Below are 20,791 nucleotides of genomic sequence, written 5' to 3' on the forward strand. Positions count from 1 at the left end.
AAAGTATTATTTAATGCAAGGTGAGATATTCTCACCTGCTCTCACAAATATAGCTGTAGATGACTCAATCGCTATGAAAGTACTGGTGAAGGCGGTTTACTTACTTTCTTATTACACTCGTGTTGCTGCCAGATGACTTTTCAGCACACACCTTTAATTTTTCTTTTGTTTGTGTATTGGACTGAATGTGTTCTGTATCGTGACTGCACAAAGCCGGATAATAACAACCTGCTTACATACATGTTCCCTCCTAAGCCTCCAGCAGGTGCATATAGCCGTCTTATCATGCAACGCTTGGCCCCGGTGGAGATTTTATGTTCTCTTTGCTGCTGTAAGCACCTTTCCTGACAGATTATATGAATTAAGGCCTTATTATGGGCTCTGGCCAGGAGCTGCATGTACCGGTGATTTGTAATGAGGGCAGCGCTGAGGTGAGTCAGCCGCGACTGGCCTGATTACAGCAGCTGGACCTCAGGAGGAAAACCCTTGGCTCAACCCCGGTAAACAAAGACAGCAAGACAGGAAGGACACTCCATTAGCTACTTTGTATTATGTGGCTTGTGGTAGGCACAGTAAGGTAACACTTATGTGATTGCAATCCAAACCATATGAAATAATAGGCTGCATTTGTGATGTGTTGCAAGAAGAGAAAACACAGAAGAGCAAGTTTGGTTCATAGGAATTAATCAATATTTTATATTCTTTTGTAGCAAAATGTTTTCACACAGAAACAGTTTTTTTTTTTCTTGTTTTTGTCCTAGAACCTCAGGTGAGAGTCATGACTATGTCGAGTCAAGTACACACTTAAACTGTATTCTCAGTTAGCAGAGTGGAAGAGGTGTTACATGATGTCACCGGTACAGAGGGCAGGTTAAAGAGTCACTTTGACCAGATTACAGAAAAAACTAACCCATTTTCTCATCTATCTCCATAGGTACCTATCCATGAAGAGGTGTTGGTTGTATTTACACAGGTTTGTGATATCCATCTTTGAAATATCTGCCTCCGCCCCAAAAACAGTGGAGGTGAATGGAATTTTGTATGCACTGGTACTCAAAAAAAAGTACTCAAAATGTAAATTTCTGAAAGTTTCAGCAGAAATATTTTCTGTCGAGAAGATCTTAGTAATAATATGTTTTTAACCAGGTAACCAGGTGAAGTTGTTAGAGTTGTAGAGTTCAGTTAGTTGTGGTAAGTTTATCAGAAAATGTTGTTTTTTTGGAGGAATTTCCTTGATAGAACTGCTCCATTTAAACTAAAGTCAATCTTCAAATATTTTCATACAAATTAATTCTCCACAATTGCCTTTAGACAAATTTCACACTTGTTCACTTAAGAACTGGCTAGAAGACTCATTACACTATCCATTACCAACTGGATACTGTCTTCATTTGTCTTATGATTAGTACCAAATTATTACAGAGGTTGTTCCAGGAACCTTGTTAGAAATTTAATAAATAAATTTTTTTCTTGTTAGATAGCAGAGAAAACTATGCAGCTTTTGTCGATGCATCTATCCTCATTGTCTAAGTGGGCGATATAGATAAAGTCTATAAGAAATACTGATGAAATATTATGACCATATTGATGGCTAATAGAGCAAAATAAAATAAATCAGGCTGGTTATAATCTATTTTCTTATTTAAAAAAATCATGAAAAGAAAATAGCCAACAGTGTGTTAGTCTGTCTTTCTACAATTTCTGACTTCTCTACCCTGTCTGTGGCTCTTCACATGGCCATGAGAATTATGAATATCTAGTTGTGTTTTTAAAAAAGTTATTCCCTTAAACGAATGGGAACTGTAGTTTTTGGCAAATGTTACTCAAACAGGCTCAATTAGTATTAATTATTAATACAGATTTTCTATTTACTGCATATTATTGGCAACCCAATTAAAATCTCACCAGTATTTGGGATCGACTGCTTTAAGATACTTTATCACAGTGACAGTAACATAAAATCCGATATTGTTATAAAAAAGTCCTGCTCATTGATTTGCAGAATGGACCTCAAAGAGTTAATAAACCCAGAGGTGTTAAATAAACTGCTAGTGTCGTAAAATGTTATGGCAAAATCTATGACAATTAACAAATGTTGTCACACAGTATATAATGCCATAATGCTTCGTCCAACCCCACTGTGTTATGGTTCAGGCAGACATCTTATGAAAGGACTTCTCAAAACCTGGGCAGTTAAAAACCAACAATATGTACGTGGCTAGTTAGCACCAGAGGAGAGTCAGAAAATGTGTGTTTTTGTTATTTGGGTGACGTGACCCTTTAAACACAGCTGGTAGTACCATGTAACATCCCATTTCAGTGAGCCAACTAACAATAACCAAGTTGGTACACCACAGTAAAGCACCTTCTCACTGTTTGCTTCACATGAAAATAAAAGTACTACTGCACGATCCCCACCCACCCCTTTACATTCTCACCCAGTTATTGTACAAAAAAATGCCAATATACAGAACGGTACACCTAGGGATGAAAACAATTAAAAAAGAAAAAAGATGACCACCCCACATTTGAAATGCAGCAGAGACCCACAACATATTCAGAAAGGCATCAACATGTGTAGGGATGTCTTGGTTGATTGTAGGCAGTAATCAGAATAGCCTCTAATTCAAAGTATCTTACTGCAATGTACAGCTCCGTATGAAAGACATTAAAACATGAATGGTGCCTTTGATGACAACAAAGGTTCGGTATCATGATGTGGTGAAGTAGATTTCCAGACAGTTTCAGGTGTTTGGCCCTTAAAAAGTTACCTTTTTCCCATTTAACTTCCTCTCCTGAGCAGCGTAATGACCTTTATCAAAGTCAATTTGGACTCATTCGGCCATTTAACCTGGCTAAATGAGTAATTGTCATATTCTCTTGTTTGTGTTACCTAAAGAGATTAAAAGCCAAATGATACACCCTGCTGTGGGGATAAGCAAATAATTAAGTGGGCTTGATGGATTTCAAAGACTATTCCTGTCTGCTGACTGTAATAAGTGCTGATAGCATCTGAAACCGTATCCCGAGGCAAACACTCTGTTTACATCAATGGCCTTTGAGCCTACAGGGACCACTGTCACCAACATTAGCCAATGGGGAGCGCATCAAAGCTTTCAAAAAAGACATTATGTAACCGCAGGAATTCAACCTGAGCTGGCAACACACACTGTCTGATTGACTGGAGACTCTTTGAAGCATTTGCAAACAAGTGAACTTTGTGTTTGGAGCTCTTTGTGATCCTCTTGTGCATTTGGGTTTTGTTGTATTTCCATTCACTTTCGTATTTAAATAACCTCATAAGATACATAACCTGAGGTAGAAATACAAGACTGGCTTGTTGTGGTTCAGTGTTATGGATATTTAGAGAGCATAATACTGTTTTGAAAAGAAGCCATGTATACTACTTGTAATTCATTGAAATTTGATTGAAGGTACTGTTGAGTGCTGTGTAATGGCTGTATGTTATGCTGGGCAGGTGTAAACACTTTTAAACCGGTTTGATAGTATGCCAAACACCGGATCGTACCGCTATACTGACTTTTACCACCAGGCATTGCACTTGACTTTTGAATTTGAGTGCCAAGACTCCAGTCTACCTGGTGGCATATATGGACATTTCATTAGATCATTTATCCAGTGTTATATGAGATATGGACAACAATCTGATCCGACGTGACAGCAAAGACCCTATGTAAGATGTGAGTCTTATTCACATTAGCATGTGAGTTTAAAACACTGTGCTTTCCCAGCTTTTCCAGTCTAGAAAAAAGGGCCGTATCCCGACTCGCCAATTATGACTCGACGCCGAATGTATCTACTGCATCATGTCCTTGTCCTTTAACGTTTTTACTCCGAACATCTGTTTCTTTCTGTTGATTGTAGAGCATGTGCAATAAAGTAAGGGTCAATAATTGATCGCAGACAGTGTCATTCTCCTGGATGGATGAAACAATAAAATCCAAAAATGCTGAAATAGGTCACCAGATATACTTTGGCAGCCATAATTACACCTTGCCAGTCCGCCCAAGTAAAGTATATTTGTGGAAAATACTGTAAATACAAGTTGGATTTTGGCTCCGTGTTGCCATTGCCACAGGTTGCTAACATAAGCTTTTTTTATTTCACCAGAATGTGTCATAATGCCTATTCAGCCGGTTTGCATAAAATCAAACCTGTTAAATCATACACCGGACCAGATCTGCAAAACCTCAACCCAACTCTACTGCATGTGAAGGGATAGTGTGTGTGCGTGTGTGTGTGTGTGTGTGTGTGTGTGTGTATGTATGTGTTTGTGTGTGTGTGTCATAATTTCATGAAAGAACGGTTCCTCTGTCTGCTGATGAATCACCTCAAATAATAAATAGTAAAAATGATAGAAAAACCTAGCTGAAAATAAAAATGACTTTGAATTTTCTTTCTGCTCCTCTGGTCCTTCTCTCTACTGTTGCAGTAGTCCCATTTCAAGCCGAGTGTCCAAGACATTGTGATGCACATCCAGTTCACCGCAGCCGAAGAAAATCCTCTTGGCATTCAGTTCTTTCGATAAAGACGTAGTAAATCCACTTTGAATTTCTCATCTTCCCTTCCCCTCTTTCTCTCGGATACACTCTCACGTGCCCTGTGGATGGGAAATTATTCCCTCTGCACAATCCAAGATTCGGTGTAGTTTCAAGATGGGAACAATATTTCAATTACAATTAGACACTGTCAGAGATTTGAGATCATGGCCAGGAATCTATCGATTTGAGTGTCTTTTCTCACATAATTACTGAAACAGTATTCACATGGATGAACTTCATGCAATACCCAAAGGCAGATTCCCTCTGGAATGTCCTGCCTCATGTTCCTTTAGTTCCTGATATAGATTTATTGGCCATGGACCTCACAGTTAGACACTCAAACTGTGCTCTCCATCACCCACTCAGAACTCTCAAAAGTGGGCTTCTCGTCCTCACTGTCATCATACTGCAGCAGCATGCCGTTAACAGACAGACTGCGCTTAGTCCAGATGTTACTGATCCTGCGAGGGTAGTTGCTGCGACACTGTGCAGCCCCCACATGACCCATGTCAAACGAGTGACTCCTCTTGGGCTTACCCTCCTGGGGCATCCCTAATAGACGCCCCAGCATGGTGGTGGACTCGGCCCTCCCGAGCAGGGGTTCTTTATCGGACGGGGGTACCACGGCCACCGTCATCAGAGCGTTGGAAGTGGTGGGGCGCCCCGAAGCCCCTTGCTGGTCCCTCGCTGCCCCTCGCAGCTCCAGTGCGGTGAAGGCCCCTAAAAGGTGGTCCAGGTTTGGCCGTGCTTTGGCGCCGTGCCTCCTGAATTTGCTGCTGGGCAGGGTGCTGCATTCGCTTCCCTGCATGCTGTAGCGGTCGCCAGCCCCCCTTCCTGTTTGGCTGTCTAACGAGTTAGAGGAGGATGAGGATGAAGAGAGACTGCTCTGGAGGGATCCACACTTGAACTCTACCATTTCCTCACGCATGACCACCACTGTGGATTTGACCTGTGGCGGGGCACCGTTGAACCTGTTCAGTCCCCCGTTGGTTTGCGAGTACGTGTTGCTCACGGTGGGTAGTTTATTAGTCTGGATGCCACTTGTCACCTTATACCGCACCATGAGGATGATGATGAACACCAGCAGCGTGGCCACGATGATGCCCCCAATGACCAGGATCATGGTGCCACCCAAGAAGCCACTGTGGAGGGACTGGCACTGCGGGTAGTCCTCCCTGGTGATGAACTGGACACAGCCGACGATGTTGGTGGCAGTGAGGGTGGTGGCAGTGTCATCCCAGATGGCAAGAACACACAGGTCATACTGCATCCCTGGGACAAGATTTGTGACTACGAAGGCTCGGTTATTCATAGGAATCATCCTGACAGGAGACAGAATTAAAAGACAGCATTAAAAATACAGACTTCTTGCTTTGGGAGTTTAAGACAAGGGTGTGTTAAAAGCAACTCTGGCTTAGTCTGTTATGCTGGGGAAGATCAAAGAAACAGCCAAAATGAAGCATGCTAAGTAGCTATTTATATGCACACAGTAACTCAGACAGATGACTCCGTTGGTCCCAGTATATCCCATTTGATATGCATGAGGCAATAGTAATGAGATAGTATTCAATGGCCACTTTTAAATATTGTTTTGGCTGAATGTAATTTCTTATACATTCCATTTAACAAGCATCCAGTTGTTTCAACTCCCTCTGTTACTATCCAAGATGTTTATGTATGATGTTTATCTATGTGATTAGGTCTCCCTGCTTTTGACTGAAATTAAAGTCAATCTGCAGCATGTTTATTCTCTAGGATTTATTGTCAATCAATGCAATAGTGTAAGAATCGTTGTGTTGTTTAGACAGCTGGTGATAGAAGCAGTCATCTGACAAACTCATCTGGCTGTGCAGACTGCAGAGACATACACATGTGCAGCACTGGAGCTGTCACATGATGCCATGGTAAGACTTAAATATCTCCTGACTATATTTCCTTATGGTTACATAAGATATAGATGACAAATGGCAAAGATGTGAAGAGAGAGATCTTTCTTTCTTTTTCAGATAGTCAGTGTGTTTAAGCATCTTGTACTGGAGCATAGTTAAGATATTTAAAGTCCCCTTCCATGCAGGTTAAGGGTTTTGGAAGGGGGTTTAATTTTAGATCTTGCCTTGTGTCTTGCACACCCTGCTTATGCTAAGTTGACCAGTGAAAGAGCAGTGCTCATCAAAATGGCTAGAAAACATGTGTCACATGGACATAGTAGGCTTTCTGAGTAAAGGAAAACCGTACTCCTGTGATAGCAGTACATCTGACAGGAATGGTTGGAAAGCACTGCTATATGCACTACTGATGCTATAAAACATACTAACCTCAATGACTGTTACATGCTGTAATTATGGGTAGATAATGGCCCTGGAAGACTCCATATGTGTGCAGTTGTCTATTAATAGATTCCTTGCTCATCTATCCATTGTTGCCATTCTTTTCTCCTACAGCACATGCATCCACATCTTTGAACCCCCTGAATCGCCTCCACCACAGAGCCCAGACCAGACACCAATGGGACTGCAGCCCATTATTCATCCCTAATTGCCTTTTTCCATAACTAGGGAGAAGCTGCGTTGGCTCACATGTTTGAGAGAACTCATGCAATATTTCTCCTCCCCCACGTGGCTCTGATTGATTTTTAATCATGCCATTGCTTGAGTACGGGCACTGCCCTGGGAAACTGTGTCAGCCAGCTAGAGGAGCGCAGTAGGTGTGCATGTGCGAGCAATGAAGTCAAACTAATATTAATTCAAAAACAGTAGTTGGCCTCCCTGTGCACGTTATCTTTTCCTTCCAGCTCCTAATTTGTCTTCTGACGTGCAAGAGGACTGCACAGGCATTATTATATGAGAGCACATGAAACTATTGCTCCGGGTCATTTTTTTATACTGGATAAACTACATACTGTGGGAAATGATAAAAAAAAGTAGAAAGCATTTTAAAGCATCAAATCACATGATGAGGGCAGTTTGGAAGTTTGAAGTCATGATTCTGGGCATCAAACTGATCTAATAATGGCATACAAATTAATTCTGATATATATTTCAAGAAATCTAACGAGAGGGATGTCTATCATGGAAATATCTGTTTCCATGACATTATTTATTAGTTTCTGAATAGCGTATTTAGATTCAGCTACATCCCTACCATTAAAACTAAAGCAGCCGCCCCATGACTTGCCTAAATTTATCATCATGGATTTATTCAACAAATGCAGCTCAAGACTGGACTACAATGCTTCTGAAAGGAATAGGATCGCACTGGAGCATTTGTTGGACCGACATGACTGTTATGTAAGACTAAATTGACTCTCGCATTCAGATTTGACTTTGATGTCTTATATGAAATTGTCGATCTAAAGCCAACAATATACACGTCATGTATTAGTTGTGTTTTGGAGCTGGTTCACTAAGGCTGAGTCTGTATCGTAGCTCTTAGGGTTTGATTCCAGCTTGGGGCCATTTACTGCTTGTCTTCCTCTATCACTATCGAATTAAAGCAGAAAATGCCCCAAATATCAAAGTAAAGCAAATAAGTCCATTTGGATGGGTGATGTACAGCAACAGTAAAATAAAAATACCTGTAAAAAATTAATTATATATATAAAATTTATTTTTTACAGGTATTTTTATTTTATAATATGTGTGTGTGTGTGTGTGTGTGTGTGTGTGTGTGTGTGTGTGTGTGTGTAAAAGCTCTGTAAATTCTGGGCTGAAAAAAGGTTGCCTATCCTACTCTGGGATTCTTTTTTGTTTATTTAACATTATTACAATTAACTTTATTAAACAAATGCATTATTAATGTGTTTGTGAACACAAATAATGCATATAGCGGTTGTGTTAAAATAATCACTTTTTATGGAAATAATTTATCTGTGGCAAATCAATGAATGAGGGAGAAAAGTACAGTTTATAAAGCAAACATTAGTGTTAGTTTTGCAATTGCAGACATTAGATAAAATTCATGAAAGGCATTTGCAAGAAATGCAGATGAGTCATCCGACATTTCCATCACCAGGGGAAAAAAAGGTACTGAAAATTAAAATTGTTCTCTTTTTTCTGGCATGACAATCTGGCACAGCAAGCTGTGTGCAGGCAAGAAAATCAGATAAACACCTTATTATTAAATTCACAGGGATGGTGAGTTGCATTCAGTGTGTTTGAACAAAGTAATATCTTTTTTTCAATATTGTGTACAGTTCTAATCTCATATTGCCAGCTAATAACCAGGCTTCACTTTTTCTGTCAATTATCTTTCATTGCACAGTTCTTGGAATGCACGGGACTGGTAAATTACTGACACATAATTGCTGTAGCACAACAGGCCACTTTTCACATGTTTCTGATGCCGTAGGTATCATTTTTAACTAAATAATGGTAGCCAGTGGTAAATATGGGAAAATGTCTCAGAGCTGTCAGATAAAGTAAATGCTATACACTCCCATACAAGACTCATTAATTGTTTGTTCTTGCAGTAAAGGCCGGCATATGTGGCCTTTTTTAAACGCCTTCCGAATTGATTTAATGTTAAACTGCGAGCCTCTCTTCTCGATTTCCGGCTCAATTATCTTGGATGAATGTCACTACTCTCACTGTCTCATTTGACGTAGGAAATTGATTTCACAGAGCCCAAAGATCTCCAGCTGCAGTCTCCAAGCTTCCACTTTATGGACTTGAGCAGCTTAGGAAGGATACATTAAAATGAGGGTTTATAATCCTTTTTCTTCTTGGATTTCTAATTAATGGTTCAGGGCAAGGATTTCACTTTGGGTTTCACTGTTCTTAAAAATGTGCACTCTGTTCATTCTTTTGGTGAAAGGCAAAGAAAAAAAAGAGAAAATCTCAAGAAGGATTAAGAAAAAAAGAATGTTGATCTTTGTGTAACACTTCAGAGAAATTGACTGTCTCAAGTACTCATCCAGCAAACAATTAACAATTGACTGAAGAAGCTGAGCAGAGAGTGTTCTGAAGCTAAAGATTTTACCTCAGGCTTAATTTACCACTTTGACCAGAAAGGTCTCAGCTCTTACGTGGATTATAGTTCCATTAATCATTCTTACCTGTAAATGAGGACTTCATCCTCAGAACAATTGTACTGAAGCTGATACATTTTGACCTTTGGAGTTGATTTGCTAACAGTCCACTTAATCAGAGCAGAGACGGCAGTCACTTCTGATACAGACACCACCTTCTCTGGTACAGGTTTAGGTTCCCCTTTGCTGATCTTGGTAGAACTAGTTATGTCCGAAAGCCCCGACTTGGACTGCGTGGTGCGGTTTGTACCATTGCTCAGATGGGGGAGTTGGATGATTGACAGCTCAATGGAAGCCGTCGACTCCCCAGCAGCATTGGCAGCTATGCAGGTAAAGGTCCCGAAATCCTTGGAGGTGGTGATCGTTATGTCAAGGGTTCCATTTTCGAATACCGTTGCTCTGGAGGAGTTGCTGATCAAGCGGTCATCAGGAGCGACCCAATGCACAGTTGGCATTGGATCCCCGACCGCTTTGCAGCGCAGGCTAGCTGTTTGGCCTTCCAGCACTAGTAACTTGTGCGTATGTTGCGTGATCAAAGGGGGCTCACAAACAAACTCCTCCTCACGAACGGACCAAAAGTAGCGCCCCTTTAGACTCGCAGGAGAAGCACAGGTTTCCATATCATCCTCACGCTCCAGCCGTCGAAGCCAAAGCACTTCACAGTTGCAGTGCAATGGGTTTCCACCAAAGCTTAGAGACAGTGGAGGTGCATAAGGAGTGCTCATCACTACATTGCTCTGGGAGCGCGCAAAGATGGGGTCCGGCGGGAGCTTCTGGAGACGGTTGGAGGTGAGATCCAATCGGGCGAGTTTTTCTAGATCTGTAAAAGTCCCCTCAGCAATGAAGGCGATGAGGTTATGATCCAGACTCATCTGATGGAGGTTGACCATCTTGCGGATGGCTTCCCAAGGCACACTGCGCAAGTTGTTATACGACAAATCCAAATCCTCCAGTGTTAATAGCAAGTCGTCAAAGGCCGTGTTGGAGATCAGATTCAGCTGATTGTTATTGAGGATCAGGTGCTGCAGGTTGATCAGCCCTCGGAGGTCGTCCGGACCCAGCTCAGTCAACCGGTTGCTGTCGAGGTGCAGGGATCTCAGAGTCTCCAGGTCGATGAAAGAGAAAGGCTGGATGGTGCTGATGGTGTTCCGGGACAAGGTGAGATCCACCAGACCTGTCATGTTGGCAAAGTCCTGAGTGGTGACCTTGAGGATGAAGTTGCCTCCAAGCCGGAGCTCCACAGTTCGCCGGTCAATGTCCAGTGGGACGAAGAGCAGGCCTTTGGAGGGGCACAGAGTCCCTAGAGACTCAGAGAGGTTCTGGCAGACACAGTATTTGGGACATGCATGGACCATCGTAACTGCGGTTCCCAGAAGCAGGAGACAGATGACCACTTTGTCCATGTTAGTTCATACAAAGGGGACCTGCAAAAACAGAAGAAAACAAGGATCAGTTTGGAGATTTGGATAAGGATCAGCTATGATACAGTATTACCAGTTACCATTACCAGTGCATAAGACATTTTAATTGCAATTTGCAATGCATGTTCCACAAATATTTCAATGTACTATTTTTAACACAACAAATCTTCAAGTCACCTGAAAGATGAAAATAACAAGCGGCATGACCAGACTTTTCTGTGACTTTTCTACATCAGGAACCCCGATATACTCTCCCAAGCCCCCACAACTTTGCAGACTTATCCCTGTGTATAACCTGCTCTGTATGATGTGGTTGCCATACACAATCGTAGTACATTTGATCGATACAAACCTAAGCGACTGTCTGCTATTGTGTATCCATTGTGTTTTTATCTTCAGATAAAGCAGCATTCATTCTATAAGGCTTTTTTTGTATTATTACTGTTTGTTTCAATTGACATGTCAATGCATTGCATTTATCTGCAGACTAAGGCTTCGGGTTCTCTAAAAGCATTTAATTTTGTATTGAGCACTTACACTGACATGTCTGATTTGACAGACTATGTCAAAACATTTCACTTGAATTATTCAGTAAAAAGTCTGATAAAAGCCAAAGTTTGTGGAGTTTTTTGTACTTAACAGGGGGAAAAAGCACATTTGAAGAATCAGTGCTTTTCTTTGTCTTTGGTTTTGTTGTGTTTGCTCACTAAATCTAAGCCTTTCTTATCCTCAGATGTGCACAAACTACATGATCTGAACTTGGCTGCACTAAGCTGCATGATGATTTTGATGTTTGATGTCTTAGTTAATTACATTAAACAATATAATTTAAAAAAAATTAAATAAGTTTATCCACACACCTTAAGAAATTTCACTGAGTCACCATCACCCACAAACCTAAACACAGCTGCAGCTCTGTGTGTTTGTATAGTAGTTGCATTATTACTGGCACCTGTTAACACAGGTCAGATTAAAAAAACCTTTTGTCCTCAGAATGAAGGCAAAAAAGCTGCTCACTTGATGAGCTAGTCTAATTAGCATCCTTGAGAATTTTTCACATTAATATTCTCCATTATGCCATTCATATGCATGTATTTGCAATGCAAAAGAGGTGTGAGAAATCACATGGGGATTCTCTGAATGAAACCCGGGATTAAATAGCTAAGGAGCTATTTTTAATGACGCACATACTTATAAGCTGTCATTACAGACATGCTGTTATGCATGCAGTGGAAAGTGGATCAAGCATGCATATTCAGTAAGCAATGGGGTTCTTCATTGGAATGCTGCATCATGGTGCCAATGGAAACCTAGTCCATATGTTAACTAACTGTGTCCTCTAGTTTCTGCATCTCTTTCTAAGTCTTTGTCCTTTTGTTCCATGTCTGTACCATTTTGGCAAAGGATAAAAATAAATAAAAAAATTCACAAGCTGCAGGTGTTAGATTCATCAGACTCGGCTGACGAAATCAGCACGCCTCTGTGAACGTCTTAACAGAACCTTACACCTGGCTGACTCCTCCGAATGGATGGCCACACTTGGATTCATCCAACAAGCTTTTAATTCCCCCAGACATTTGTATCATTAATTCCTAATACAGTCAAAACCTAAAAATCAATTTCAATGTTTCTTTCTTTTTTTATTTACACTAGCAGCGTTATAAATAGAGATCCTGCCTGGTTCTTACTATAACTACGGAGGGACTGCTGTAATGTTTTTATTTTAACTTCATGTTTGTGTTATCGTTCATCATTATTCATGTGTGAAGTGTGTGAGATGCTGGTCGCAGCGTGAGGACTCCTTATCTTTCAACCACCTTGTAACACCCCTTCACACTCTACTTTTCATTAACTCATAATTACAAGTGGAAAGAAGTATAAATAACCCCGCTCCTTCTCAATACCAGTTAGTAATTATATCATGAAGTGCCACTGCATCTGGACTGTGTGTTGGAGATAATTAGAATGAAATGGCAGGCAGGAGAAAAAAAAGAAAATGATTCATGGTGAATGTAAATTCCTCCGCTGTTTTCATTAATATCTTCAGTTTTAATAATTTCTGATTGGACATTTGGATATTTAACATTGTAATAGCATTGCAATGCCAGTGCAGTTATCATAAGGGCTCAGTTGAGTGCAGAACTGAAAGGGAAGTTATCTAAAAAGAAACGAAAAAACAAATGTGGAATGATAAAGTCAGATAAATGACTCAGTGGTGTAAGTAACACAGGAATAGTTTTTTTGAATGGGTATTTGCTTAGCTGCCTGGTCTTTAGTTTAGATTCCCACATTTTGCATTTTACAGTTATTTGTGAATGTATGTGTCTTCATGGCTAAGAGTAAGAGTAGAGAGGTTATCTTGGATGATACCATGGTGTAATTAGTTTACACCCCTAATGTAAACTAACTTCACCACCCAAACCTAATGTTAGCTTTTACTCCTGGTGATTGCATTTACACAATCAATTTGATTGAAACCAAAGTGGTGTTCATTTGTGATAATCTTCCTGACCAAAACATTTAAGTATCATAAACTTTTGTTGACCACAGAGCGTATTTCCTGTCACAATCCAATATCCAATGGAAAAATCCCAATGGCTTTTCACCAGATAACCCTTTCATCCAAGTATTCGGTTCAACTGGACTCCATGTATCATACTTTCACTCAAATCACAACACCAACTGGTAAATGGAAAGGTTATTGCATAGAAAGTGGGTATACTTTCCTATACAGTACTGTTAAAATGTATGGGCAGGTGTGAAAAAATGCTTTCAAAACGTAGAAATGTTAATAGTTTATTTTGATTAATTAAAAAAATGCAAAATGAATGAACAGCAGAAAAATCTAGATCAAATCAACATTTTGGTCTTCTCTGCATTTTTTCACACCAACCTAAGACTTTTGCACAGTACTGTATTTCAATGCCTTTGGCTTCTGTAAACCAACAGAAAAAAAAAAAATAATAATAATAACAATAATATCGGAGATGTTGTCACTGGAGAATATGTTTTAAAAAGCAGCATACACTGATTTGTGTCAAAAAATATTTTTGACTGATATGTGACAGGAAAAGAAATTCATACCACAAGATCTTTCCTTCGAGATGTCACGTTTCTGAGCAACTCATTTTTTAAGGATTCAATCAGCAGTTCAGAAAACGACATGAAACTCTGTGAAAAAGGTGTTTATTTTAGCCAAATAATTGCAGACTTCATGCATACGGATGTGACCCTCTCAGCACTCTGAAGCTAATCCCCACAAGGCCTCATGGTGAGAGCTGTCAGTGATGACAGACAGTTTCTCCCGTGGACTCATTTTAATGGACAGCATCTAGGAACAGCATCCGAAAAGCCCTGCAAACCCACAGAAGCTGCTTTCCCCTCCATTTTCTTTTGATCATCCTTTTCCCCTGAAAAAGGACAATTGTGGCGGCTAAGCATTTTTTTTAAATTGGGAGAAATATACAAATTTGCAGAAATGCACATAAGAATGGCTGGATGCAGTTGAAAAGTTCAGGATAATTTCTAATCTCACAACAGTTTCCCATTAAAGCGTGTGTGGATATTGAGTATTGTGGTTGCTGGGCAGAGGAGAGGAAAGGCGGTGCTGACCTTTTAGGGATAGAAGAGGTTCAAGAGATGAGAACCACGCATGATGTTTAAGGTCCACATCCATTTACTCATGGCCTTTACCAAGCCTGCAACACCATCTACAATTCAATATAAGGGACACTTAAGATGCTGCTGAAATACCAACAAGCACTCATTCTATACAGTTCGACAGTGTGCTGGTGAGTGATGACATATAGAACTGTAAAATTCATTATTAACTTATTTGAATGGTCAGCTTCTTCACTGTGCCTCCATCTCCTCTATGGAAAATATAGAAATGCTACTTGGCTTTCCATTTCATGTTTGGCATTTAATGCATACGTATGCCTCAAGGCTGCAACTTTTGTGTCTTTTATGTTTGGTTTCAGTAAAGTTTTTTTTTTTCTTTTTTTCAGTAGGCCTGATGTGACATTGCAGGGGTCATTGCAGCTCAACCCAACCCTGGAATTATGTTTAAAAAGTTCAGCAGCCAAAGTCCCAATTTCAAAGCATTTATAGTTGAAGCCAAGTCAATAATCATGATCAGTGATGAATGGCTGATCAGCATACTTGCCAACATCATGACAAAAGAGCCCATGTTATTGATTCATCATCCTGGGTTCACTTAAAAAGTGGAAACTGGCCAAGTGTGAAAACATCCTGACAACGGTCTCCAGGAGAATCAGCAGCCAAGTTTGTATGATGCTGTTCCATGATTTTTATTTGTTTGTTGGAATGGATTCCTCATAACACATGCTGTTATAGCTGCATAAACAGAAACATGACTTTGCAAACATACATTAGATTGGTAATATGTGTAATTAATTTTATTGTCCTGACAGCAACAATAACTTTATCCTTCAACATGATAATGTTGATTTTTTCCAACCAGCAGTTATGGCTTTAATGCCAGCGAGGCAGAATGATAGTTAGTAGCAGTATACTGAGGCCTTCCCTCAAAACTGTTGAATCTCTTTACGGCCATCAGAGGCAGCAGGTTTTTGTTCCATCTGCAGCCTCTAATTGGCATGATGCTGCGCACTGTCAAACCATGATGCATTTGGCAAATCCGCTGGTTACATTTTGTGCAACCAGCATCAGACTGTTGGAAAATAACCACAGAACCCCCCCTGCTTATGTGAACATCAAATGTGCCATTTGATTAATTATTCTACACAGTTTCTTCTGCATTTCTACAGGCACGGTGGAGCAGTTCACACAGCTCCACAGAAAATGTGAATAACTTAAAACATCTCACTCCATGTATAACTTCCTCAGGGCACCTCAGGGTGCATCCTGTACCAAGGTACACCACAGAAGTGCCAAGAGAGCCTGGTCACTAGGCTGGATCTACCACACAGTAGACTTCAAAGTAAACGCAAATGAATCTACTGTGGTTGAACTAGAATGTGTTTTTTTTAAATCTTGTTTGCAACTTTGTTTTTATGAATCCATTACTTTAGTGTCCTTGACATCATTGTGTAGAGACTGTTTAGTTGGCATCCAGCGCAGCCTGAAAATTGTAACATCATTTCCATGTACTCATAAAATCAAATGTGCTTGAACAGGATTTTTTTCCCAGAGAAAGAGAAAGTAGCTCATTGGGTTAGCCTGGAACAGGAAATATAAAAGCTTTTAGAATTGGCCATTGGTTGATTCACTTGTGGTGGTATCTGTGCTGCTGGCATCAATCAAACAGCAATATAGAAAAGAGTAAATAGATGGTTATTTATCGTACACATCTATGGCTTATTGCTTTAGAACACTCTCCAGCAAAATGAAAATTCAAGCTTTTTTCCGCCTCTTTTTTAAATGCACAAACGGTGTCTCCTTCACTGAATGCAACAATAATGATTTGGTTGTGGATTCTATCAGTCTAAAAGTCAAGCTTACATGTTGCTGTTTTCAGTCATTGTATGAGACTCGTACCCACATAGAATGCCTGGTCTATTTAATTCCTACATAGTGTAGTACTTCAAATGCTATAAATACATTAAAACGAACCCTGCGGCAATTTTAACATATTCATCCATTAGTAATTATAATATGTGTAATAATACGTGCCTTGTAGTAAAAAAGGCACGGGTAGTTACTTTTTATCCCTTTAAAAGCTTTATTATGTTGAATGATATCATACCATTAGGAGGGTCACAGGGTAATAACTTGACATTCACACTGCCTGAAATAAGCCAGGACTTATCAGTACAGACTAAAGGATTTTTTGCCCACATGAGTACCCTTACTTCAGATTTTATTGGTTTTATAACCACAATTTCCACCATTTCAATGATTCAACTGTGAGGTTGGCAGTGGATTCAGATCAAATAGTCCAATAGTTAGCTATTTAGATCAGCCCTACAAGATGTATACATTAGGGCTGTCAATTGATTGGGAAGGAAATAAAATAATCACACAATTTTCTGAAATTGCTTTTCTTGCCTGTAGCTATTTGTAAAAGGGAGACTTGTGGGTACCCAAAGAACCATAGAACCCTCTGTCATTCACATATGTGAGAGGAAGCCCTTTGTAAATGATCATGCCTGGACATGCCTGTTGTAAATTAGCTGTGTAGGGAAACTTTAACGCCTGGATTCCACTGGATGCGTAACGGCTGCAGATCCGTCGTCGGAGCCGTTACGCACCCATTATAATCAATGTGTGAGATTCCACCGACTGCAGATCCGCTGCGTAATGAGTCCGACAACGCAGGGCCATCCGACAGCCCTCGCAACACTTGCGCAGAGCTTCTATTTTTGTCGGACGACGGAGCACTACGCATAAATTCAGCACAGAGCAGATCGTTCGGGACAGGAAGTCTTGCACAGACACAAAATAAAACACCGGTATATTTTCAAAATAAAATACCTCGGGTTCGCTAACGAGGTCGGCCGGCTCGTTAACAAGCCGGCCGACCTCGTTAGCGCTCGTTAAGACGGAGTCGCTGGATTTGTCTCCAGTCATTAACGAGGAGATGTTGATTATCTTCCAGTTATATCAATTGATTAGGCGTGAATTCGCGAGATCTCGTGCGTCCTCGGGACTCTGCTGTCCGCAACAGCTCCGACACAGACGGATCCGGTGGGTGTTGACGGACTGCGTAGATACGCAGCCGTTGCGGACAGACCCCTGTCGGAGTCGTTACGCATCCAGTGGAATCCAGGCGTAAGCTTTAACTTTGGAGAGTTATTTAGACCAACAACATGGTTGGGAACAATGGATTCCATAGCTCTGTGGTTCTGGCCGGAGTAAAAGGTGGAACTGTCAGTTAATTCTGCAGCCGCTAGGTGATGCTTATTATGTTTGCATAATTAGAACCTTATTTGCATACCCTATGACTTTGGAGTCAAAGTATCTTCATCCATCCTCAATTTGGAATCACTAGGCGTGTTTCCACTGAGTTCTTTTTTGATAAGCGGCTGAGTGTTTTAGCTATACCCACTAGTTAGTTCCCCTTGGCCTCTGTTACCATGCATGTACTTTTGTAGCAGCTAACCAATGGAGTTCAAATGTGACAACAGACCAACGCGGCAAGCAGTGTTGCCAACTAGGCGACTTTGTTGCTATATTAAGTGACTATTCAGACCCCTCTAGCAACTCTTTTTCAAAAAAGCAACTACTGACAAATCTAGCGACTTTTTCTGTGTTATTGGAGACTTTCGAGACTTCTGGAGACTCGTTCCTACTCTTCTTAACGAGTAGCAGACGCCGTCCCAAAGCACTCACAAGCTCCCAGCTGCAGTCAGAGTGGCTCACTCAATGGAAAAGTAAAAAAAGTGCTTTACACTACTGGCAGTGCTCATTCACCCATTCACATGCACATTCACCTGCATTCACCAACATGTAGACTGCCATAGTCTGGGATCGAACTACCAACCTTCCGATCGATAGGCGGTGGATCTACCAACTGAGCCACAGCCACCTTGTACCAAATGGGAACGCGCCTACTTATAGAAGCAATGTCTGCAAGTACAATTTTCTGAAGATGCCAATATTTACATTAATGTTTATATTTTGTGTGGATCGCTTAATCTGCCTTTGTTTTTTGTGTGCCATACACTATTCATTGGTCACTATGTACCTTGTCCTGCTAATAGCTTTCAGCTAGCTATATTGCTTGCAATAAAATGTATATCAGATGGGCTGAATAAGGCATAGAGCACATGATGATAAGACGTAATAATAAGGCTCATCATACTCGCTGTTTCATTTATTTTCTTTCCTCATTTTAGTTTTACTTCTCTCTCATGCTGTCAAAAAGCCATCATTCATTGACTAGTGTGTTGAGGGAGTTGTTAGTCCGTCTAGTTAAGGAAGGATTCTTTGATGAGGGCAGAACAACACTAGTTTCATGTGATGCAACTATCTTTACTATGTATTTTTATCTTTTTTGCATAGATTTTTTTTGTTGTTATCACACTAAATATTTTAAATTAATTACAAAAAAATAACACATTCATTTTGCCAACACTAGCATAAATTAAGACACTCTTATCTTATTATCTGGTCAAATTCAGGCAATGGGCATCGCTGTGACCCTTAGTTTCATATGTCCATCTCCATTTATGCTTTCATGATAAATACATATTATACACAGTCACATGGAGAAACTCTAGATTACACTGATCATTTTCTTTGTCAATTTCCTGAAAGGGAACATGTATTTATGGAACTGATTTCCTGTCAGTTGGGAAGGAGCAGGCGTATGTTATTGACTGATGATGGACATCGATTGTTTCTAAGTTGACTGTTGAGTTTGTCAGGTCAGCTGGTGGAACAGAATACAAATGGCCTTTCAGTGAGTAGTAGTAATAGCTTGTAACAGTAATATTTTTTTCAATTTAGTTGCCGAACCTTAACTATCAAGGTAGCAAACTACTGTCCATGAATCCCCTCTTTTACTGCCCTATTATCTGATAAATGAGAGGAAACGAAACAGACAAAGACAGGCAGGCATAGCAGAGGAATAGTGCGAGTTTGTCAAAACAAGGTGTGTTTTGCAAGTGAGAGAGTTTAAGAGTTTGTTGTACAAGGTTAACCTTCATGTGAACATGACTGCACAGCTGTGCTGCCATCTGTTAGACAAAAAAAGTAGTATAGGTAGTGCTGGCCCAGAGGGGGAGGAGAATGGTCATTGTGATGGCTTCTTCTTACCTTGGAAAAGCAAGAAACTGCTCTATCCATCAGTCAAGTGTTAATGTGACGATGTCAGATGAATTGTTAAGGTCTCAATTTATCTTTTTCCTCTTATCTTTTCAATGTCCAAAATCACAAAATGAGTCTGCAACAGCGAGGCTAACTGAGAGCCTCCTGGCTGAGCTCTGCCTCTTAGCCTCGGTGCTATTTGCAGTTGTCAGCTGTGTTCAGCGGCGTAATCTTCCACAGGACACACACACACACACACACACAGGAGGGCGGGGGTGTGTGTGCGTGATTACTGAGCACAGAGAGCTCGACTCATAGCATCACATCTTCTGCTTTTCTCTTTCCTCTGCTACACTTTGATAAAAAATGTCACAGGATGACAGCCTGGTAAACCTGAGTGTGATGTGTACAATCCACTCATGTCATGTTGCATCATTTGTGGGTCAGACTCAACACTGTGACAGCAGCTATCTCTCACTGCTATTTGGAGCCGGCACATAGAAACTTGCCCCTTAGTGCTTTAAACTCACAAACTAACTGTTACTTTTCTTTGATATTATTAATCAACAATCTGGCATCATGCATCTTTAGGAAAATGACGTGGAACTAAATGCAGGTGCAAAATTGCTCACAATATTTATGAGATGCATCTTGCCAACATGGAAAATCGTGACAAAAGATGGAGATTATCAGTGTGGAAAATTGAAGCAGCACATCGTGGCTGAAACCTGACGCTTCTCTGGATGATAACCAAACTAATCTGTCTGCTCAATCACATACAGCAAACTCACATTGTACAGAATCAGCTGTGTCTGCAGGATAAGAAAGGACTACCTGAAAGGATCTGCCTTTCTAGAACAGCGACAGGATTACATCAACCAACTGGGAGCTCGTCTTTCTGCTGCCTTTTCTGACAAGCTGCTCAGAAAAAGGCTTTATGAAATAGATGCAGACTTTTATCAGTCTAGACTGAGTCAGTACAAGTCATGTTACTATATTTGAAATCTCATCATTGCCAAATGTTTTCTGGGAAGTATGCACCATCAAAA

At 40.5% G+C, this 20,791-nt stretch overlaps 1 protein-coding gene across 4 annotated transcripts in view; it reads right to left on the reverse strand.

Moving 5' to 3' along the window:
* Window positions 1-1,425: 1,425 nt before the first annotated feature.
* The window catches only part of LOC131987924 (leucine-rich repeat and fibronectin type-III domain-containing protein 2), a 169,907-nt gene continuing 150,541 nt past the window's right edge, over window positions 1,426-20,791 (reverse strand). For all 4 annotated transcript variants that reach the window (XM_059352854.1, XM_059352852.1, XM_059352853.1 and 1 more), the window contains 2 exons: window positions 9,616-11,012; window positions 1,426-5,884 (listed from right to left, as the gene is read on the reverse strand). In XM_059352854.1, the coding sequence (XP_059208837.1) occupies window positions 4,900-5,884; window positions 9,616-10,991 (2,361 nt within the window). In that variant the 5' untranslated portion in view covers window positions 10,992-11,012 and the 3' untranslated portion in view covers window positions 1,426-4,899. The remainder of the gene's footprint in view (window positions 5,885-9,615; window positions 11,013-20,791) is intronic.

This window comes from Centropristis striata, chromosome 16, assembly GCF_030273125.1.
Source record: "Centropristis striata isolate RG_2023a ecotype Rhode Island chromosome 16, C.striata_1.0, whole genome shotgun sequence".
NCBI lineage: Eukaryota > Metazoa > Chordata > Actinopteri > Perciformes > Serranidae > Centropristis > Centropristis striata.